A 24,060-nucleotide genomic window follows, 5' to 3' on the forward strand; every position below is an offset into this window, starting at 1 on the left:
GGGAACCACAGGGGGTGGGGGCTCCCATGCCCCCACTTTGCCACCCCCACCCCTGCCTCCACCTCCAGACTCCCAGAGGGGCTTTCAGGGATCCCTGCTTCTACAGTTGTTCCTGTGAAAACCACAGTGCCCAGTCTTTCCCGACAGGTGGCCCCTCTTTACTCGATTTTGGGTGGCGCTGCAAGCCTGATTTCCGAGAACCCCAAGGACCCTGAAGCACCCTGCCAGGTGCAGAACCCTGCGGGGGGTGCCTGATAGCTCCCAGACCAACGGCAGAAAGGAAAGTTGTAGACAGTGCAAAACCGAGAATCAGCCCCCACCTTTATCTGGTTTGGGGGAAACAGTCAGGGGTATTCCTGCACCAATCAACCCGCTCCTGTGTTTGGCCTTGCCTGGTGTTGAAAAGGAAAGCTCCATGCAGAGGTCTCCGGTTTCCATGGATACCCGAGCATCCCTGGCCTCTGCCTCGCAGTGTGCTTGGGGGACAGCAGGGGGCAGAGGTGATTACTTCTCTGCTGCCTCTGTCAGTCGGGCGGGGGAAGGAGGGTGGGGATCGAGGGTGAGCCTGTCTATCGATTCATCAGAAGGCAGTGGACTAGCTTGAGGATCAAGTGCAGGCATGTCCTAATGCGACGTCCTGAACTCACCAAAACCATAAAAATCCAATGAAGATAAAGCATCTTTTGACTCAGCCTTAATTCCGCAGAAAAATATGAGTCCCTTGCTCCCGCCAGTAAAAGAGATCCACGGAGCCGTTTGCTGCACACAGAGCTTTTGGCAAATAAACCGGCGTGTCAGCCTTCTCCGGGGATGTCAGGGTGAGGTGAGGATTTGGTATCCTTCCTGTCCCCATGCACATGCTTTCTTTTTGTGCCTGAAGCTTTTTCCAGATCAAAATGGATGTGCCTACGCAGAGTGGGACCTGCCTGATGGACTCAGAGGACGCCGGGACCGGAGAATCGGGTGACCAGGCCATCGAAAAGGAGGTCATCTGCCCCTGGGAGAGCCTGGCCGGGGGGAAAGCTAGCTGAGCCAGAGGCCCTGGACCAAGAAGAGGCTCCCAGCAGACCCCGCAGATGGGACCGTGGGCAAGCTTGCTCTCGAACCAAAGTGCATTGCGATCACATTTGGGGGCCAGAGAGACGAGATGGGATGGATTATGGGAACTGTGTGCTGGCTGGGGTCCCAATGGCCAATTCCTACCCTTCCTCCTGACCTTCCCTCCCCTGGGCAGAAGAAAGGCATGTGGACCAGAGGACTTTACTTGCTGCCTTAAAACCGATAAAAGGTTAACTTGTAAGAGTCTTTCGGATTGGAATGTTAGTGTGTGTCTGGTTTTACTAGTTAGGAGCTATTATTTATGAGTTTATGTGTTAAGCTCATTCCTTCTTCGGTTTTAGGGACAAAGGGACACTGAGTCATTTTCCGGTCACTTTCCCTCCATGTCTAAATTGGTTGGTGCATGTCACTTTTATCAGTGGAGCTCCCAGGAGTGTGGCACCATTCAGGAAGGGGGTGCTGGGGAAAGGCATCTTTCTAGAATGTCAGGTGTGTTGTTCAGATCCACCAAGAAGTAGAAACAAGATGGGATTAGATGGGCAAGGGATTTATTGGGGGAAACACCTATGAAGGATAAAGAATGGGAGCTGGAGAAGAAGGGGGTGAGGGCCTTCGGACCATGTGCAGGGCTGACCTCTGGAGAAGAAGGAGCATGCAGGGAGAGTCTCAGATGGCAGCGCAGTTCCAAGAAAGTTTTGGCCACGCCACTGGGGCATCCCTGAGGCAAAGTCACCATTGGAGGGGTCCTATGTCTGGCAGGAATAGTTCTGCCTTAAGACTCCACATGCAAGGTCACTGGCTGGTGACACCTGGGGGGGAAGCCTGGCTCTGGCATGGACACCCTGATGGCCATCAGTCCATATGCTCCCTGTGGCAGGAGATCTGAGCAAACATGTCCCTGTCTGCTGCATGCAATCCAGTAGGCACCCCTGGAGATGGTGTCCCCCTCCCCCACTTCTCCCAGTTGTTTACTCAACCAATATTTATTGAGCCTCTACTATGGTCCAGGCACTGTGCTAGGCTCTGGGGTTGCAGCTGTGGGTAAGACTCCTTGTCTCCTGGAATTCGCCTAGAGTGGTAGTTCTTAACCAGGGACAGCTTTGCCCCTAGGGGACACTGAGCAGTGTCTCGAGATGTGTTTGGGTGTCAAGACTGGTGCAGGAAATGCTACTGGCATCCAGTGGGTAGAGGGCAGGGATGCTGCTGAAATTCTACAAAGCACAGGACGGTCCCCTAGCCCGCCACAGCAAAAGATCATCTTGTCCAAAATATCAGGTACCACTGCTGAGAAATCCTAGCACAGAGGTTACGTTTACTCCCTGTGCTGCTGGCCATGTGACCCTTGTCATTGGTTTCTGCCCAAAGCCCTGAAGTGTTAGCTGAAGGGGTCCTGCTGGGATTTTGATTGGCTTAAACAGTGGGTTGAGATTAAGGGCTACATGGTAAAAACAAAACAAAACAAAACAACAAAACATTTCTTAAAAGTTCCATGGAAAGTTCTCATAGGGAAAAAAAAATTCAAGTTGGTTGCCAAACCACTCATTATGCTCCTCCCCTTAATCCTCAGCTTCATCAGATTCCGATTAGTAGATTAGAGCCCCTCACTTGCTTTGAATGTTGGACAACTTACCTTATTGAGCCCATAAATCCTGGGGCTACTGAATCATCTGTCCTGATACTTCTGGAGATGAGTGGTGGCTAAGTGCACGGCCAAAACCTGGACTTGCTGACCATGCAGGGAAACACAGACAATTTCATACCGAAAGAGCATCTCGTTTTACAGTCTATGGAATCCACTCCTTGGGGCTCTAGAGTCACTCATTCTGGGGTAAGGACATTTTTCTTCCAGAGAGTACACAGAATAGGTTGGATTTTTCTTGGAAGGCGAGTGGGGGGTCAATTCATTTGATGTCTTTATTTGCAAAGCTGGTCTAAAATGAGATCACAGGCAAAGCAATCCAGACCTTTAGTCTACCAGCAGCCTGCATGCCCAGACTTGCACTCTACAGCAATGGGGCTCCACTCCTAAGCCCCCAGGGTCCTAAAGAGAAACTGAGCCCACCTGGATCTTCAGCGTCAACTACTGGAGGCTGCAGGATCGGCTGCTTGGATTAGGTGAGGTCCAGACTCAAATGCAGTAACAAAGAGACCCCAGAAGGAAGGAAGGGGTTCAAACATGAAGGAATTTTTGACTCTGTCTCATAGTTGCCCAAAGGTGGGAGGCAGGCTATGGTGAGTGGATTCCAGCAAAGAGAGGAAATCTAAGGGCCTATATATATATATATATATATATATATATATATATATATATATATAAATCTTGTTGCTTTACCCATCCCCGAGTCCTGGCATGATTATTCTCCTCCTTGTCTGGGTATTAGAATCTGCTGGAACCTTGAAAGATCTCGATGCTCAGGTCACACCCAGTCCAATCAAGTCACTCTCCAGAGGTGGAGCCCTGGCATCAAGATTTTTTGAGACTTTTCCAGATGATTCCCGTGTCCAAACAAGGTTGAGAACCACTGGCCTGGGATAGTGATTGAAGCTGGTTCACCGCCCCCACATCCGTGTTCACACTCGAGAGACAACAGGAACGGACAAAGTGGTAGGGCCTTGAGTTCACGACCTAGAAATAGTAGCCGCCATTTCTTCTCACATCCCATTGGTCTGTGCTTGTTCACATGGCCACACCTAGCCGAAAGGATGCCGGGAAATGTAGCCTCTGGTTAGGCCACCTTGTCACTACCTAACCTTCTGGAGGTTCCAACAGTACGAAGGAAGATGGGTAGGATGGATATTGGTGGAACTTAGTCTTTCCCCTACTGAAAGACTATTACACAGTCTTGGTGGAGGGAATGGAAAGTAAGTGATGGAAAAGGGGAGAAAGTAGGAGATGGGACAAGAGAAGCTGGGAGTGGATGATTCGTTGGCTTTTGGCCAAATCTTTGGTCGATATCTGCAAAATGCAGCTCTGCTCTACTCGGGCCTGGGCGGCTTTGCCTTCATTCAGAAGGAATACCCGCTAGGTGCCAAACATGCTAGGGGCTAAGGGTGCAGCTGATTCTCTCGCGGAGCTCTGTTATTGCCCAGAGGCAAGCTGGGGAAGTCAGATCTACGAGTCACCGGTAGACACAGGAGTACCCCTACCCTGCTCCTTCCTGGCATGGGACAGCTCCTGGATTCCTTCATCTGTGAGCTGGGGACTGTTAACTGGACCGTCTTCATAGGGCTATTGGAAGACACATAAAATGCAACGATACATATAAAACTTTTTGCCTGTTCAGAACTTTATAGGGTGCAAGAAGGAAAAAATTTTTGCCACCAGCCCTCCGCACTCACCTCTCCCTGTAAACCTACACTGTGAGTTAGTTTGGTTTTCCAACCCTGGATGAAAGCTCTGGCGAGTCCCATAACATTCCTGGTCCCTTTCAGATAGTAAATCCTCCGAGAGCTTCAGCGACAAAAACCATCTCAACGTCGCTCTTTCCGCATGCAGTTCAGATCTTACTGTAATGAGCAAAACTCAGAACTTCACCCAAAGGTAAAGTTCCTTTCCCCCTCAGCTTGAACTGAGCCAGGTTGGGGAAGTGGGTCAGCTTCTTCTCCCTTTCCTTTCTCGCTCTGCTTTTCTTCTCGCCCACTCACCATGTAGCCTGTGGCTCCTGGAGGGGTGGGCGAGCCAGGAAGATCTTAGTTGAAGGACATAAAAAGCATTGGTCATGGTGCTTGCTGGGATTCGCTTACGGGCTCTTCCTTAGCCGAGGTTTTCCTGGATTCTTGGGGTCTTTTGGCCTCAGCCTCGTTGGTCAGAAGGGACCATGAGTCTCCTCCAGCTGCATGAGGAATTCATCCCATGGTCCACATCTCAGCTGTGGTCACATCCCTGGTTGCTGGGGCAAGATTCAAATGACTGCACCCGCTCCCCTCTGTGTACACCCTTCAGACCCTGGCACCCTTGCCCCAGCTGGGCAGTCTGCCCTTTTTCCTCTCCTCTCTGTTGCATGGCTTTGCCTGATCTCCGCTTTCTTCTGGTTCCTTCCCTCTCACTTGGACTGCACAGGTCAAGCCCTTTGAGTGACTTGTAAGACTCCTTTCTTCGCTTAAGAAAGAGCCAAGCACCCTCTTCCCCAGGGAGTGGGTTTGCAAAAATGGGACCACCGCCTGTGCTAGTCCTGCCCATGCATCCAGCACTTCATTTGGACCTGGCTGGCCAGTGGTTGGCACCTACTGTTTTCCTCTTGGCCTTTGGGGCCTCAGCAGAAATGGAGACAGAACAAATCCCATTTTAACATTCCATTATATTTGTCACATTTTCACGAGTGTGACCATTTTCTTTCTCTTAAAAATCTACGAGCAGAGCAATGTCTTTGGGAGTCCTAAGGTGATTGTCCCTTTGCCTTCTGGGGAGGGGACGCTTGGTGGCCCATTTGAGGCTGTAAATTCATTGAACCTGAGAGGAGACAGTGCTGCCCCTTGCTTCGTTGCTGGGAAAGAAAAAAAGAAATATCTTTAAGGTATCTGTACCAGCCAAGTACTGCAGGGTCCCTGGGTGCAGAGAAGGTGAGCAGGGGAAGGTGAGGGGACGTGGGATTTCCACTCACCTCGGCCTCAGAAGCCCGGCCCTCTGCTGTGGGCACCATCTCCTCACACTTCACCAGAAGAGGGAGTCCACGGCTCACAGATCCCCAAAGAGCGTGGCTGTGATTTCCCCTTAGGAATTCAGAGCCCAGCTTTGGAGAACTCAGAGGGGACTTGGAGAGAAGTACAGATTGGGGGTGGAGGGCTGGGGGCAGCAGGAGGGGCTGGGTCTCCCCTATGAGCTTTGTTCTCCTGTCCCAGGCCCAAAGACCCTGGGACTGGTGGAGGCAGGGACCTTGCGAGAGAAGCTTCTTACTCACTGCTCTTGGCCATGGGCCCCCCCACCCCACAGGGTTCTTCTGGCTGCTGTATTCTGGCCGGGCGAGGGGCTGATGCCCTAGTTCCTACTGGCTTTGGGTGAGGGTTGAGATTCTGCAGAAAAGTCCCACAGAAAGAGACTCTCTCCCTCGCCCGCAGACCGGTGATAGGATTCCACTTTTTGTGGGCCTTCTCTGTGCAAATCTCTGCCTCCTAGGACTGAGAGCTGAGAGGGCCTCATTCAGGGTCCACTTCCTCGCCCCAGTGATCTGTCAGCCCTCCGTGAAGCAGGTGAAGCTGGAGGCCTGGTATAGCCAGAGGGGCCAGAGCACGGTGTTATTTAGGGCAAATACATGATATCAGAAAACAAGCTTCAAATTCTCTGCTGATGGGAGGGACCTGTGTGTGGCCCTGCGACAGGGGATCGGGGGAGGAGCAAGTTCATGTGCTTCTCGCACAGTAGAACAAGGGTATTCAAAGGTCCCTGTGGGTGAGAAGGGTGTAGTAGGGATAGCGGGGTTGGGGTACAGGAACTCGTCTATCAGGATCAACCATGTCCACGGAGGGGAGGAGCCTGCCACGTGCAGAGAGGCATGTGTGTTCACATGGGTGAGACCACGTGTGTGCACCGTGGGCCGTGGAGCTTCGGTGTGGGGCATACGGGGGACACTATGGATGGGGGGCTGGCGCTGGCTGCGGAGGCCACTCTACGTGCACCCCAGCACAACGGTCACTCGGCGGTGAACTTGGAGACCATGGTACATGTGGAAAGCACCACAGGAATGTTCTTGAGAAGCTGGACATTTATGAAGAACGCTTCTGTCTCCCTGACCCAAACATTCAGGGAGAGGTGGGCACAGTGTATTAGACGAGGGGGCTAGGGTGCAGTGAGCTTCAACGGACAGGGTCAAGGCCATGCTCTGGACTGGTCCCAGCTCATTTACAGTGGGTCTCTTTTTGAAGCTTCAGAAAGAAATCCTTCTTCATTGTCCATCTCTCAGCCAGCTTTGGTAGCCCCTGTTCCTCCTCCTCAACCCAGAGGAAGCCACCAAGCTGTCCTGTCCTGAAGCTCTCCATCTAAGGGAGTTAGGGATCCGGACAGCCCAGGTTCACAGACTGACATTTAAAGACTCACCCCGTGAGTTCCTGCGTGAATTTAATCCTCACTGCAGCACTGTTGAGGACAGCACCACTGCCCTCCTTTGAAGATGTGATTTCCCACTTACAACTGGTAGGAACACTACCATTGATGTCTAGTGCAGTGATTTTCTGTGTGTGTGTGTTATATTTAAATTTTGGAATTAAAAATATGCCTAGAATTAATTCATGTCTATATTTTGCCCTAATTACTTGGGATGCTTTAAAAAAATCAAGGCATCTGTCAGCAATTTTTTTCAGTAAATATTTCAGTTATTAAATATTTTAGACCTCTCAGGTTATATTTGATTTCTATCACATATTCTTCTTTTAGAAAAACATAAGAAATGTAAAATCTTGCAACACCTGGATGGCTCAGTCAGTCGAGTGTCCGACTTTTCATCTCAGCTCAAGTCTCGATCTCGGTGTCATGAATTCAGGCTCCACATAGGGCTCCATTCTGGCTGTGGAGCCTACTTAAAAAAAAAAAAAAAAAGCAAAATCTTCCTATACCTGACAAGGGGTTAATCTCCAGAATGTGTGAAGAACTCCTACAGCACAACAACAAAAATGCCTACAACCTGATGAAAAAATGAGTGAAGGATTTGAATAGACATTTCTCCAAAGAAGATATACAAATATATACTAAAGATATGAAAAGATGCTTTAATATCACTAATCTGTAGGTGAATGCAAATCAAGACCGCAGTGAGTTACCACTTCGCATCAGTTAGGATGGCTACTGTCAAATAACCCCCCAAACCCAGGGCTGTGGAGAAGCTGGAGCCCTTGTGTGCTGCTGGTGGGAACATAAAGTGGCACAGACCGGGTGCCCCTGGTGACTCAGTCGGTGAAGTGCCTGCCTTCGCTCAGGTCATGATCCCCGGGTCCTGGGATCGAGCCCCATGTCGGGCTCCCTACTCAGCAAGGAGACTGCTTCTCTCTCTCCCTCTGCCCCTCCTCCTGCTCATGTGTTCTCTCTCTCTGTCAAATAAATAAATAAATAGAATCTTTTTAAAAAAATGGTGCAGCCACTATGGAAAACAGTATGGTGGTTCCTCCAGAAGTTAAAACCAGAAACACCATATGATCCAGCAAGAAAAAAATACTGCGTGATTCCACTTACATGAGGTCCCTAGAGTAGTCAGATTCACAAAAACAGAAAGTAGAATAGTGGTTTGCCAGGGACTGGGGGACGAGGGGATGGACGTTATTGTTTCATAACCTCCCATTATTAAACAATCATCGTTTAACAGGGCTTCAGTTTGGGAAGCTGAGAAAGTTGCGGAGATGGACGGTGGTAACAGGTGCATAACAATAGGAATGTACTTCCTGCCATGAAACGGTATACTTCAGAATGGTTAAAGTGGTAATGTTTATGTCGTGTGTGTTTTACCACAATAAAAACACATAAATGGTGTTCCTACCATGAGGACCATAGAAAAACAGGCTGCCGACTGGATTTAGCTCAAGGGTCAAAGCTTGCCAACCTTTGTTCTATGTTATGAGTTTCATTATGGTTTTTTGAAGAATGAGTCATTGTGATTGCTAGTATTGTGTGTTATACTCAATGTTTATTTAGCTTCAACTCCACGTTTACCCAGCTCTTTGCTCCCCTCTGCCCCTAGTACCCTACTTTTTCCTTTCAAGTCCAGTTTTCTTTGTACTGAAGGGCATCTTTAGTGATCCTTTCATTGATGGCTTGGAGAAGCAAATTGAGTTTTCTGCTCCAAAATGTGCCCTATTCTTATCTTCCTCATTACCATTAAATGATTGTTTGCCTGAATAAAGAAAGATAGGTTGAGGGACACCTGGCTGGCTTAGTCGGTGGATCACGCGATTCTTGGTCTTGGGGTCGTGAGTTCGAGCCCCACATTGGGCATAGAGCTTGCTTTAAAAAAAAAAAAAAAGGATAACAGGTTAAGAGTAATTTACCCTCTGCCCTTCTGACATTATGTCATCATCTGCTGCCCCGTCTTGCTGCTGATGAAACGTCCAGTTGCTGTCATTTTATAGATTTTCTTTTCCATTTTGCTTCTGAGCATTGGTCCTTATCTTGAGTGTTCTGCAGTTTTCCTGTGGCACATGTAGGTACGGATGTGCTCGTGGGTGTCCTGTTCTGGTGGTGCTTCCTCAGTCTGAGGGCTCAGGTCTGGTTTTCAGTCTCAACATTCTCAACTCATTGTCTGTTCGAAGGTTTCTCCCTCCTCCCCATTCTCTCTGTTTCTCTTTTGGCAGCTCCTATTATATGTTTGTTATACCTTCCACAGAAATCCCTCCTTTTTTCTGAGTCCCCTTTTCTTGTCCTGAGCAGCCCTTCTGGTATCTTAGCTTGATGGAGGGGTCTTAGGTCAGGTCCTCCAGGTCTCTGGGCCCCTAGCAAATCCCTACTGCTCTCTTTCAGGGCCTTCATTATTTCTACCTTCATTCAGTATGATTTCCACATTTCGTAACAGAGGGGAGTCCATGTTAGCTCAGTTGTCCTGTTGCTGGAACTAGAAGTCCACTCAGGGCCTTCCTTTTACCACAACACAGCTACACAGCCATCTCTCTCTCTCTCTCTCTCTCTCTCTCTCTCTCTCCTATTATTATATACATATATTCCATACATATGGGTGTGTATGTATTTCCCTCTTCATTGTAGCTCCATTTTAACAGGGACCTCTAGTTCAAGGAAATGCATCTCCAAACTTAGAATGGTAGCCACCAAACATGCTGTGGATATAATTTGGGGGTAGGGAGATTTATACTCAGTGAATGTCTTATGAGGTTGACTCTGATTGTGGCCCTGCCATGAAATGCTTCTTCACTCTGCATCATAAACACGCAAATGAGTCTATACCATCTGCCTTCAACATTCCATCCATCCACCCATCCATTCAACCATCCAACCAACTGATGGGATCCACTTGGACCCACTGATGTGGTATGATGTGGTATGAAGCTCAACTTATGCTGAAAACATCTAAACAAACAGCAGACACAGGAAAAAAAAACAACATTTCTAAACCTTTTTTTTTTCCCCTGACTTAAACAATGCTTCTCAAAAATATACCCTCCATAAATCCCTTCTCTGGGAGGTTTACAGTTAGAGAGGAGATGGACTCCCTGCACCTGGATGAGAAATTACATAAACAAAACCTCATCAAAATTTTCTATTCCTTTTATTCATTTTGCTGGTTTTCCCTACTTGTTTTTCCATTACTTCCCACCATTTGCTTTCCTTTGAAATCCTAACCCCTCTTCCTATTAAGATGATATATAAACCCTTAACTCTAGCTGTTCGTGGAGGTCTTTTTTCTTTTCCTTTCTTTCTTTTCCTTTCTTTCTTTTCCTTTCTTTCTCTCTTTCTTTCTTTCTTTCTTTCTTTCTTTCTTTCTTTCTTTCTTTCTTCTTTCTTCTTCTTTTTCTTCTTCTTTCTTTCTTTTTTGGGATTTATTTATTTTAGAGAGAGAGAGCATGCACGCACCCATGAGCTGGGGTTGGGGGGAGGGGCAGAGAGAGAGGGACAAGGAGAGAAGCAGACTCCCCACTGAGTGCAGAGCCTGAAGCAGGGCTCAATCTCGCCATCCTGAGATTGTGACCTGAGCAGAAGTCAAGAGTTGGCCACTTAATCAACTGAGCCACCCAGGAACCCCAGGAGCCATTTCTTTGTATGCTTTCATGCATGTGAATAAACTTTGTCTTTTCTCTGTTAATCTGAGGATTAATCTCTGTTGGTCTGTCTTTTGTCAGTTAATTCTCAGGTCCCCCCAAATCCCTGGACATTAGTTGGTAGAGGGAAAAGATTTTTCTTCTCCTAGCATTTCCATCCATCCATCTATCCATCCATTCTTCCATCCATCCATCCATCCATCCATCCATCCATCCATCCATCCATCTTTCCATCCATCCATCCATCCATCCATCCATCCATCCATCCATCCATCTTTCCATGCATGCATGCATGCATCCATCCAACCATCCAACCATCCATCCAAGTTTCATCAAGTGCCTACTACTAGACACTTTGTATGTTGTCATGGCTAAAGTTAGGTCCTGCTCTCAAGGATTCATAGCTGAGCTGGAAAGCATACTTTTAAACTAAGATTGGATTATGCTGCATTGGCAGAGGGTGCAAGAGCATGACAGCTAGGAGCACGCTGCCTGGTGCACACTGCTCTTGTCTGCTGCAGGACAGATCCAGGTCCCACTCTCTCCTAGCTGAGTGACCTAAGTATTTTATGAAAGCCCTCCAAACCTCAGTTCTCTCATCCATAAAATTGAAATCAGGGTAATACTTGCCTTTTACAAGGGCATGAAGATTATGAGCTAATTTGTGTAAAAAGCTCAGATCAGTGCTTGATGAATATTTCCTATTTTTATATACGAGGTGGTACTGAAGCAAAAAAGAACCACTAGAAAGTCTTATTGGCCCCAGAATGTGGCTCTGTGTATGTGTTGGGCTAGTGTATGGAAAGTTTGAGTTCCCGTGAGAAACGTGTAGTAGGAAAGTCCAGGAACATACAAAAATAATCTCAGAACACTCACCTTCAATAAAATGCAACAGAACATGGTGAGAAGTTATCCATTTGAAACGAGAGGGTGCAGGATGAAGGAGACATTCACCTCAGTAAGAAGCTGACATAAAATATCTTCTGGCATTCAGTTCTTGGAGCCCCCAGGAGCAAGGAAGGGGCAGAGCATATCTCAGCCAGCAGGGAAGCATGGCTACACATCCCAAGAGGACAGTGAGTTTTGTACCCAGTAGAATCCAAGCACCCGACCCACATCAATAACTTCTGTTGTGCGTGTTAATTAGACATTAGAACGACCTAGATTGCTGAGTTCTCTGCTCTCCTATAGAGCCCCAGCTCTGGTCCTTCCCTGGGCCGGTCCTCAATGTTTTCTCATTTTCCTTTGGCTTCAAGGCAAGGAGAATTTGAAGAATTGTAGTAACATGGCACTCCTGGGATTTTCGGCCAAGTCTCTAGACTACTGGAGGGCATGCCTCTGTCACTATGTCATGGTTGTCATTGAATTTTATTTGTATGGCTCATTACTCTCATCCCAATAAATGTCAACAATGGGGACTCTAAAAGGCAGGAGTCATGACCACAGCCTCATCTTTGTCCAGAGCCCAAGGCAGCCCCTTACTCAGTTTGGGGTATGGGGTGTTGAAGATGTTGGATCATCTATTAAGATAAAAATTTCCTGATTATTCCTCAAATGCCCACATATATCACTTTGTAAATTAAGGCTAATACTGTGAATCAGTGGCCTTTTTTCCAATTTTTTTTTAAACATCTCTAGTATTTTTGTTGAAACAGGATGAAAAGTCAATGACTTCATAGGATTTACTGGCCTGAGATTTTTAGTGTCTTTTTTCCCCCCCAAAAAAAATCCCTACTGGTAAATTTACTGAAATATTAGTCATCCTGGATTAGGGTGGGCCCTGAATCCAATGACTGGAATCCTTCTAATAAGAGGAGGTGACGCACGGGGACATACGCCGCCATGTGAAGACAGGCTCAGATGGGACCAATGTGGCTGTAAGCCCAGGATTGCTGAGAGTCGCTGGGACCACCAGAAGCTGGGAGGGGCAAGGAAGGAGCCTCCCGTAGATCCTCCAGAGGGGGCGCGGCCTTGCTGACCCCTTAGACTTCTGGTCCCCAGAACTGGGAGAGAATAAATTCCTGTTCTTTTAAGCCACCCAGTTTGTGGCATTTTGTCACAGGAGTTCTAGGAAGCTAATACATGAAGCTTATAACATGGCTTGAATAGTCTACAGATGAATATTAAGTTGTTTGCAATTTTTCATGACAACAATGTTGTCACGAACACCAGGTGCATTGCTGGGACCAAAATGAACAAGAGGAAATGTCTGGGTTAAAAAGCATGCCTCTGTCACAGACCGACCCACCATGCCAGTTTGTCTTGTTAGAAGTCTGTACGCATTTAGAGTTCTACCAACACGCATGTACGAGGGCAATCATTTCCTGAAAGCGCTGATATTGACACTGCGATAGCGTCTGCGCTGGTGTTTACTCGGTCGGCAGTGAGGCCTCGGGGAGTCCAGCACATTCTTCTAGAGCCCAGGGCTCGAAGCTGAGAGTGCCAGGGGCCGCAGTCTCTCTGCACCCTCCTAATCCCGGGGAGGACGGGACAGTGGGGACAACCACAGCCTCCCTGCCTGTCCTCTGGGACGTCCCAGCCTCGCTGGGGCTTTGGCTGTCTGTTTGGTGCCTCCTGCCATTGACTGGTGGCTAGTGTGCGGCTTAAGGGGAAGTGAGGGGACCTTTGTGATGACCTCGGTTGCAGCATACTTTGTGTTGTTTCAGTATGTGATTTATCTCCCCGAGAGATGGTGACGTCTTCAGGATTGGGTCGTACTTCAGTCATCTTTGTGTGGATGCAAAAGGCAGAGAGGAGCCTGGGTTCCTGGAGGGGAGAGAAGCAAGGAGCTGTCTTCAGCTTCCACGTTAGGGTTGTGTCCTGGAGGCAGCCGGGGCCCCCGTGCCTTCCCCAGCGATGTACTATGTCTGGAGACATACAAGTGACCACTCCCTTCCCTCCCCGTATCAGGTCTCAGGATGCCAGCTCCCGGCTGGGGCTGTCCTGACCCACCTCCCCAAAATGACTCAGGTCCCTCAGGCGCACCCTGGACCCTCATTGTGGGGAGTCCCATCCTGGAGAGGCTGGCTCGAGGCTTGGGGGACTAGAAGAGCGCGTTCTACAGGTGACTGCTTAAAATTCACGTTGCCATAGCAGTGTGGCATTAGGCCACGGGTGATCCGGCTGCACAGAGCTTTGATCTCAGGGAAAGCAGAGTTTCTTTTTTGCTCTTTAGCTGGTTCCGAGGGGACCCTGCCTTGGGGTCAAGCTTTGGCTTTGCTCCTGGGCCTGGGGATTGTCCCAGAAGCAGGAAGCTGGGGACAGGAAGACAGAGAACGAGGCTCTCAGAAGTCGGCTAAGCTCTGAGACTGAGATTCTGGTCTGGGGGAGTTGGCTTGAAACCCTCAGGTCAAGAGATGTCTGGTCTAAGGAGAGAGCAGTTGGATGGGTCTGTACGGAGGGGACGTGCAGGCCCTGCTTGACTTGAGAGGAATGCACAAATGTGATGATTTGCTTGTGTTTGTCATAGCAGAGCTGAGCCAGAGGTAGATGTGGCCTGGCTCAGGGAGGCTCAGCAGCACCAATATTTTAAGGATTCATTCAACACCCATTGTGAGGACTTACTGTGTGGTTGTTGCTGGGGGATGCAGGGACGGCTCACATGGCTTCCACCCTCAAGAACACTAAAACGGGGTGCTAAAACATGCATTAAAATAGTAGAAAGCAGAATGTGATCAACTGCTTAGAGAATACAGAGTTTCAGAGTGGGGAGAATCCCCCCACTGTGCCATCGGGGTTTCCACTGGTGAGTTTAGGTTGAAACCTACATGACAAGGAGAGGAAAAGGAAAGCACTCCAGGTGGAGGGGACCATGAGGACAACAGTGTGGCAAGGGGAGAAAGAGGGGATGTGTTGGAGAACAGTGAGGATTCCATTTTACTAAAGGGACATAGGAGAGAATGTTATAAACTTAGGTTGGTCCCAGGGCTGAGTTCAGGAGGAGACACTTCAGTTGATAGGCAATGGGGAGCCACGCGGAGCTTTTGAGTCTGGAGATGGCTGATTGGAACTGCATTTTCAAGCAACCAGTCTGGGGGCAGGGATCAAATGGGCTGAGAAGTGAAGCAGCGGTAAGTTTTTGAGACCTCCCCAGGACTGCAGGAGGAAGGGGACTGCACGCTGGTGACAGCAATGTTGGAAAGAACAGTCCAAAGAGCTGAACAGACCTGGAGTGTGACATCAAGGAAAGGACAGGGTGAAGTCAGAGATGGCTGAGATATGGAACCCAGGGCACTAGAGAGTGGAGCGGCCATGGGACAGGACCAGGAAATCAGGCAGGAAGATAAACTCATGAAATTTGAAAATGTCAAATGGGTTCCAGGGAGGGACAGGTCGCTTTTGTGAACTCCCTTATAAACATAATGAAAATACAGAAGGCCTGGGAATAGATGGGGGTGTTGAGGGACAGAGTAGAGGGAGAGAAGAGGAAAGATATAAAAGCAGAACGTGGAGGGAGGAGTCGGGGCGAGGATGGCAAGAGGCATGGGCAGGGTTGCCTGGTGGCACTGAGGACACACTGGAGTCTGGAGAGGCTGAGTGTCCACCGAGGGGGCCTAGGACAGTTGGGCTGGTGTGACAGCTCCAGGTCACAGAGTTTCCGTAGGCAGATGCCTCAGCCCCACTACTAACTTATGTGTCCAAACGCATGTCCTTCAGTCCGTTCTCCCTGTAGGCTGACTCTACATATTTGACCTCATAAAGTCACATTTTTGGTGACTTTCAACCCCTTCTCCCTTTTTTTCAGACATAGTTGAAATTCTCTGGTAATATCACTCCTATATCGTATGTAGGAAAACATGCTTTATCCTTGAAAAACCTTTTCTTGCACATTTCTCCCCACCTCCTCCACCCATCACATGTAATGAGGGGTGTACAAGTAATAATACTATTTTTCCTTCTCTCATGCATATTTATGATCATTTATGTTCCATCTGGATCTCAGTGATTCCTAAACTGTACCACTAAAACCTTTTTAATATCGCATTCCGCCCACATTTACCAGATTTGAAAGGAGTTATGAAAGGGTTTTTTTTGGCATTTTCCCATCTTATTAATTACAAATTATGTAGTTCCCAATCAGCCCTTCGGATCCTTAGCTCATCTGATATTTTTAGGTTGCTGCAAGAATTCTCACACTGCTATAAATTGGTGTGAGAGAGGGAAGGACCAGGGATAAAGCTAGAGGGGTAAGCCAGATCATGAATGCCATCCTGAGATTTTTCTCATATTTGATGGAAAGCCATCAAAAGATTTTAAATCAGGAAGGATAGGGTACAATTCGCATGTTTGAAATTTCTCGCTAGCAGCAACGTGGAGGGAAAATGGATTCGCTGAATTAAGGAAGTGGCAATGAGGATGGAGAAAAACAAAGATTTGAGAGATGTGTAGGTGGTAGAATCAACAGGACTTGGGGGACCATTGGGATCCAAGAGAGTGAGGGTCAAGGATAAGAAAACAGTGTTGGGTAGAATTGGATTCAGGTGGGGAATGTGGCAAAGTAAGGTCACATGGGTTTCCCAAGAAGCAGTCTACACGGAGGCAGAGCACTGTATGACAGAAGGAATATATATCTTCAGGGACACTTAGTAGCTGCAGTGTAAATTCATTCATTCAAATATCAATGCCATAAACATTGATTAGACATTAGATATATAGGAAATTGTCCCTTCCCTTGAGACACTGAATGTCTCCTTAGGAAGGCAGACATATAAATAAATGTCATTACAATCTACCACAGTAACAAGTTATACAAAGTTCATTTTGGTATACTTCTTTCAAGTTATATTCGTTGCATATATAACACTTTCTCAAAAATTTTACTAAATCTTTCTGCTGCCCCGACACCAATATTATGATATTTCACTCATTATAGTAGTTTTATACCATCTTAATCATTCTTTCTTTAAGAAAAAGAGATTGATTGATTTATTTTAGAAGGAAAGAGAGAACACAAGCTGAGAGAGGGGCAGTGGGAGAGAGAGAATCTCCAGCAGACTCCCTGCTGAGTGCAGAGCCCAACTCGGGGCTCAATCTCAGGACCGTGAGATCATGACCTGAGCTGAAATCAAGAGCTGGATGCTTAACCGACTGAGCCACCCAGGTACCACTTATTCTCTTTCTTTCCTTCTTTCTTTTTTAAAAAAGATTTATTTATTTTAGAGAGGTGGGGGGAATGGGGAAGAGGGAGATGGAGAGAGAGAATTTCAAGCAGACTCCCTGCTGAGCACAGAGCCCACATGTGGCTCGATCTCACAGCCCTGAGATCATGACCTGAGCTGAAATCAAGAGTCAGCCACTTAACCAACTGAGCCACACAGGTATCCCTATTCTCTCTACTAATAATGCAGTAACAGTTGAGACTGGAGTTGGAGAAGAAGAAAAATATTATTTGTAAATAATACAATTGTAAATACAAAGAACTCAAAAGAATCACCTAAAGTTACTTAAATTAATTAATAATTTAGTAAGAGGATGAAAGACAATAGTTCAAAATTCAATGACTTTCTGGTTTACCAGTGTGGTAGATTTATTATTCATGTAAAATTTTTCTTTCCTTCCCCATTCTTGCAATGACTTCCCTGGAGTATATACTTCCCACCCTGTGACCCTATGGGATTTGCTTTGACCAATGGGAGAGTGGGAGAAAGTGACAATGTGCCAACTCCTAGCTGAGGTCCTAAGAAGCACAGCAAGTTTCCAACAAGCTCTCTTGGACCTTCTGCCCTCCAGTCTGAGAAGAGCATATCCCAGGTGACCCAAGCCCTTTTGGATCGTGTCCAGGAATGAAGGCCAGAACTCAAATGAAGCCTGGAGCCCAGTCAGGTCACCTAATTCTAGACAAGACCAGAAAAACTGCAGCTACAGGTTTTGCAGGTGCAAACAGCTGAAATACAGTAGGTACTAAGGCACCCCAGGCCCTCTAAGTTATTGAACATGAAGAACAGTTAAGTGAATCATGGTACTTCAACATTGCAGCCATTAAAATTATTTTTATGGGTGGCATTTAATGATGTACAAAAATGCTTCTACCATGATAAAGAAAATAGCAGACTATAAAACTGACTATACAATATGCTTTTAGCAATAGAAAAAATGCAATTAAAAGCTAAATTGTGTGAGGCAGTTGTTTTGGTGGCTTATCTGAAGAGCAGGCATTATTTTCCCCTTTAGAACAGTGGTTGCAAATTGTAAGTCATGGGTTGAATTTGGTCCACAGTTGTATCTGGCACACTGTTTTAAAAATAAAAATTCATCTTCAATATTTTAAAATTGAGCTGTTTTGTAAATAAATTCTGATTTCCATGTCCTCTTGAAAATAACAGGTCCTCTTGAAGATCTGGAAGCAATGTTCTCCCATGGTCACTCCCAATGCGAGCTAAGTAGCGGCTCCTTCAAATAGGAAATGTGGCTTCCCATGATTTTTTTCTTACATGGTACCTCATTTGCATTACCCGTTTTGCCCCTGTAGGCGTTTAGTTGTGCAATCCCTCATTACACACTGAATTTAATCCTTGGATTTTGTCAGAGCATCAAAAGCTATTTCTCTCAACCACACCACTTGGGCTCCTTGCCATCAGCTTATGGAATTCGTTACTATCAACTTTGCAGGAAGCCATTGAGGATGTGGTTCTTTACAATCCACAGGAAAAAATGTTCTCTGCACTTAATGCCAGAAAATACTTCTTCTTCTCCCCGGTCATGATTTTTTTTTTTTTTTTTTTTGGATCTCATAGATGCCATGAGTCATATGACCATTTGTGGCTCTCTCAGTGCTGGAGTCTGAGAAGATCAGAACCAAATCTTTCATAAAGCAAAACGTACCAGAGCCATATGATATACATTGTATGTATAGAGAAAGAATGGAAGGAGATGCATGAAAGCATCAACAACAATGTTGTATGTGGGTTTCCTAAAAGCAGACCCTGAGATGAGGATCCGCATGCAAGTGATTGATTATGGAAGTGCCTCTAGGACAAACCAGCCAGGCAGTGGGGAGAGCAGGACAGGGGAAGGGGAAGAAGTCAAGTAAGGATGGATTTCAGAAGAACGGAGAGTAACTTCAGTGTCTTCTCACAGGGGTATTCTGAAATGTAAGCCATGCCTCACAGGATTTCATGATTCTTTCCATATAATCTGCCCAGGCACTTCCACCTTCCTGTACCTTTGGTCAAAGTCCACCAATTTAAATGTTAATTTCATCCAAAAAATATCTTCACAGAAACATGGAGAATAACTGACCAAACCTCTAGGCACCATGGCCTAGCCGACTTGACACGTAAAACTAGCCATCACACTAGGACAAGTCCTCGTTTCTGACTTGGTGGTTGACTGGCTGATTCCCTACAGCACCAAGCATGGTGACTGCCATTCATGATAAGAAATACATTTTACATGACAGAGCAGTCACTGTGGATGCTCCCTCTAGGTTCCCTTGGTCTATTCCAAGGTCATCAGAGACAGTTACTCTGCATTCTGACAGCTTCTCTATCTTTCTGCCAGAAGGTGTCCTCTGGCCATGAGGACATACTTGGTCTATGTGTGGGGCATCCTGGAAGTGCTAGGGAGCTAATGCCGAAGTGAGACGCTAACCGACGGAGGGTGGATGTTTGTGGATCAATGCTCCAGCTTCCATACTCCAGGGGGACAACTCTGAGGCATTTCCACAGGGTCCCTTAAAGGGTCTCTGGAGGGTTGAGCTCCAGTGGCTCATAGTGGTAGCTCAGTCATTAATGCATATTTCACTGGCTTTCCTCCTTTCCTGTCTCATTTACCTCACTACCTCACAGTACTTTCTGGAATCATTCCCCTGCCCCCAAAGAAGCTACTTGCCCCAAAGTCTTGTCTCAGGCTCTTTGGATGCCACAAGGTGGTGATGATACATTGTGATCTGGTACACTCATTTCTGAAACAAAAGTTTCAAGAAACAATACTTACCCCAATCCATCGAACGACTCTAATATTTTCTTTTCCCTTCTATTCTGCTGAACAGGACCCACTGAAGTGACTTGATGACCCACTCATGGGTCTCAGTCTGCAGTTTGAAAACCACCACCCCAGAGGAGATGAAGGAGAACTGGGTCTTGGTCATAAGGGCAATTTGATTGTCGAACTCTTCCTTGGGGGGCACAGTGAGCAGCTGACGTCCGCTTGGGGGACTTCTCACAGCCTGTGGACGTCTCCTTTTCATCAGATTTCAAACCAATGCTTCTGTCAAGGGCCTACTTCATTGTCCTCTGCTGACCATCCTGGCATGCCTCCAAACAGAAACAATGTCCCCCTTTTCTCTGAATCGTCCTTCAGGTCACCTCAGAGAAGACCAGAGCTGGGAGTGAGGGTGGGGAGAGCAATCAGGAAGGAGGAGGAGGGGTAGATGTGGATTTTCAAAGGTCAGCTCGAGTATGGTTAGTGAACGTTTGGAGATTTATTCCAAGTGCCTTTTCTGACTGGAAAAACAACAATAAAAAAAAAAAAAACCCAAACCCACAAGTGGGGTGGAAGTTGAAGAACACTTTAATTCATAAGGAAAAGGGCTTGAATAATTGATGCAGCCGCCATGCCAAAGATAATTTCAGCCCTCTCTCTATCTCACAAAGACATTTAGCATTGATTGAGATCAAAGTATCTAGAACCCCTGCTGCTAGGCTGAAAGGCAAAACTCACAGCGGCCTTTCTCCGCTCTGATAATGTCGTCTTTATGTAGTTAATAAACTGCACACTTCAGTCAAACTGTATCATTACAGAAGACTTAGGGAGCTAATAATTTAAAAGCAAAGAATCGCCTCTGTTCTTCACTTTGAACTAAACAACATTCTGTTGAATGAGGAGGACATCAAAGTCTTGTCACTATTACCAGTGTGGATTGAGCAGAAGGCCGCACAGAGTGGGGACTTCAGTCATCAAGAAAAAAAGAGAGAGAGAGAGAAAGAAAGAGAAAGATGAAAGATGTTGGCTTATCAACCCAAAGGCAGTACCAGGTGTTTTATTATTATTTTTTCTAGTACGCAAGCATCAGGTGGTTTGCTTATCAATGAGCGTCCTTGTGAAATAGATGCACGTGAACTGGGGCAGACCGTTCATTTTGCACCTTGGCCCTGTTCTGAACTTTGTCTCCACTACCTTTGTGTTCACCTTCAGCCTGCCTGCCCCTCTCGCCACTTCCCCGTCCCCCCAGTTCTGTTTTCTGGCTTCCGTGGTCCATCTTCGTGAAGCACAGTAAAGCTCCATCTCCCTCTCTTGCTGGCTTGTAGGTCACTGAATGGCTTGCTGGCCCCCCTACTTTGTCTCCAAGACTCTACCGGCTGGCCAGGGGCGGGCATCCTGCGCACATGTATTTGGGGAGATGCAACCATTCGGAGTAGGGTTTTTCTAGGACTGAGAACCCCGTTCCACCAGCACCCCCCCCCATCCTACCTGGATCTCTTGGAGGTAGTTTTAAACAGCGACATGAAGTATAGCACCTAAGACCTCCCACCTGAACACCGCCACACCTACTATTGGAAGAGTTTCTTAGGATGGATTCAACATAAGGGGTACTCATGTAGGTGATTTATTTATTGAAGGAGGTTCTTGGAGAAGTACCTTTGAGGAAGTGCAGATAGAGGCTAGAGGCTAGAGGAAGACGACCAACAACGATGTAGCTCCGCTGAACCCTGTCTGGTCTTAGCTTGTCCCACGGGGCACTATGGGACTCCCCAGTTGTCCCACCTTGAGGCAAGGGGCTGGCCTTTGTACCATGTATTAATCAGCCCTTGGCTGCAGGCTGCCCTGCGGGCAGGCTCACATTCCTGGTTCTTCCCAGGGATGTGGCTCCCATGGGTGGAGGGCAATTCCCTGGATAACGGTGCAGCTGTGAGCCCTTTGAAGTCACGATGCAGCACAGCTGGGAGGCAGGTGTAGCAGGCTGGCAAAGGGGCCCTGGGCAGGGTACACGGAGGGCAAGTCAAATTCATGGTCAGAAGACTTCAGAAGATGTACGTATCATTTAATCCAGGAGTTTAGTGTCTTGGTTTTAATCCTGAGAAAAATACGGATTTGTAAGAAGCTGTCCCGTTAGCACCACCATCACCTTCATCATCCTTGAACATGGGTTTGCTGAGCACGTTACATATATTATCTCATCCAATTCTTCCAATGACTCTGTGAGGTATTGCCAATGATTTCACATCGGGACGCGGGGGCTCGGAGAGGTTTGTACCCTTGCCTGCAGAGAGGGGTGTGGCCCTGCGACTGTTGCTTTGCAATATTACTTACGGTAATAACGATTTGGAAATAACGTATTTCTCCAACACTGGGAACAGGAGGGCGAATAACTATACCTCCATACCGTGGCATAGTATGTAGTCAATCAAAATGCCATAATGGCACAGGGATGGGCCCCTGATGCATTGCTAAGTGGAAACGTGAGGCCACAAAGCAGCATCATACTGAGGCGCGCACGCACACGTGTGTGCGTGTGCGTGTGTGTGCGCAGTATTTTAAAAACATTTAAGGGATACTTTTGTATCTGCATTTCCTTTTACCCTTTGCTGAACTTCCTCCCTAACCTCTATCCTTGGTGTTAAAGTTCAGCTCTTTGGTGCTTGTTGCCTCAGGGAAGGGATGTGAATAGAAAGCAGTAGAAAAGGAAAGTCATCAGAGGCTTCAGCAACAGAGGGCAGGGTGGATAAACTTTCCTCTGACCGCACCCCAGGAAAAGATCCTCTGGGGTTGACAAGTGTGGGGGGTAGGGTTGGGGGATAAGGGAGAGAGGAATGGGGATATGCTGGAGGGGGCAGGGTGTGTGGGGGGAGAGCCACTGAGAGCTTAGATGCTAGGGGGCTCCTGAGAAAAAAGTCAAGAGCCTTGTCTATCACTTGGCTGGGATGCTGGAGGCTGCAAAGAGGTGGAGGATACTTCAAAGGCTCCAAGAACCAAGGGGACCTGAGGTCAATTCCTGAGAGGTCTTTGACCCCCTAAGAGGGGATACTATAGGGAGAGAGTCCTGTGATGAGACCTCAGCTCAGCTTGTGTGACACACCCTGGCTTGTCCCTGTGCTCCAGGGGACCCACAAGGCACTGGACCTGTGGGGCCTGCAGAAGGGAGTGAGGGGCTATAGGCAGTGAACCGTCGAGATGGATGCCTGGATCCATGGACCAGACCCTCTTGCTCCTGACTCCCTCTTCTCAGTGTCCTCCTCACCTCCTCTACCCTCCATGGGAATTTGGAGAAAACCCCAGGGTTTTGAACTAGAGAGATTAAGCTCCTGCCCGCAGTGCAGCATGGGCTCATAACAGAAATCAAGTTGAAGTAGAGGAAACAAACATTTATTTCTTGCCCACCTGAAACTGTGGGCTGGAATTTATGCTCACTAACGCACAGGAAAGGAGTCGAAGAGCATACCACAAAATTATGATTTGGTGGTTATTGCTCAATGATTTCTACTTTCTTCTTGGTGCTTTCCTGTGTTTTTCGTGCCTTTTTTTTTTTTTTTGCAATAAGACATTCATTCATTTTGAAATTAGGGGGGAAAAAAGAGGTTTCAGATCCTTCCATGACAATAAGAGCTCACATTTACTAAGGACGGAAGCTCAACATGCCGGGCATTGGGTTGGCCACGTTTTTCTTTTTTAAGGAAGTCTTTAGTATTTTATTTTATTTTATTTTCTATTGAGGTGTAACTGACATACAACCTTCCTTTAGTTTCGGATGTCCAACGTGATGATTCGACATCTGTAGAGACAGGGAAATGGTCACCACAACAAATGGGCTGGCCATTTATGTTATCCCGTTCATTCCTCACCACTGCCCTATGGGGTAGTTACAATGGTGAGCACATTTTACAGAGAAGAAATTTGAGGCTCCAAGAAGTTAAGCAACTGACCTCTCACAGGGCAGGAATGTGTTAACAGTATGGGTCTATATGGCTCCAAGTCTTGTGCTCTTTCCATCATGCCCCGTTGTCTATCAGGGGAACTTTTTCCGCTAAACACAAAATTAGCCAAAGCATCTGGGATGGGTTTAGGGATTCCAAGTGAGCACAGGTGCTGAGCAGAGCTGGCCTTGCCAATAAACAGAAGAGCCCATACAAAGGGCTGGCCAGCATGGGGCCTGAGGACACAGCTGTCTGTACAGTGTGAAAGGAAAACTTGCCATGATGAATTATATTGATGTAACAATGAAAGAATCATTTTTGAAAGAATTGAACTGTTATTAAAACACAAAGGCACATGAATCGCATCAACATTGATCTGCTCAGTGTACTTTCTGAACTAGGCAGTATTTTTTTAAGGTACGTTCTCATTGAAGTTTGACATAAATAGAAGCTCACACAGAGA

At 47.0% G+C, this 24,060-nt stretch overlaps 1 protein-coding gene across 1 annotated transcript in view; it reads left to right on the forward strand.

The window, feature by feature from the left end:
- The window catches only part of RGS9 (regulator of G protein signaling 9), a 65,301-nt gene extending 64,051 nt beyond the window's left edge, over positions 1 to 1,250 (forward strand). Inside the window, 1 exon segment of the mRNA XM_026512404.4 lies at positions 881 to 1,250. Within this exon segment, the coding sequence (XP_026368189.3) occupies positions 881 to 1,031 (151 nt within the window). The 3' untranslated portion in view covers positions 1,032 to 1,250.
- The last annotated feature ends 22,810 nt before the right edge of the window (positions 1,251 to 24,060 follow it).

The sequence above is a fragment of the Ursus arctos genome, unplaced genomic scaffold (assembly GCF_023065955.2).
Source record: "Ursus arctos isolate Adak ecotype North America unplaced genomic scaffold, UrsArc2.0 scaffold_24, whole genome shotgun sequence".
Classification (NCBI taxonomy): domain Eukaryota; kingdom Metazoa; phylum Chordata; class Mammalia; order Carnivora; family Ursidae; genus Ursus; species Ursus arctos.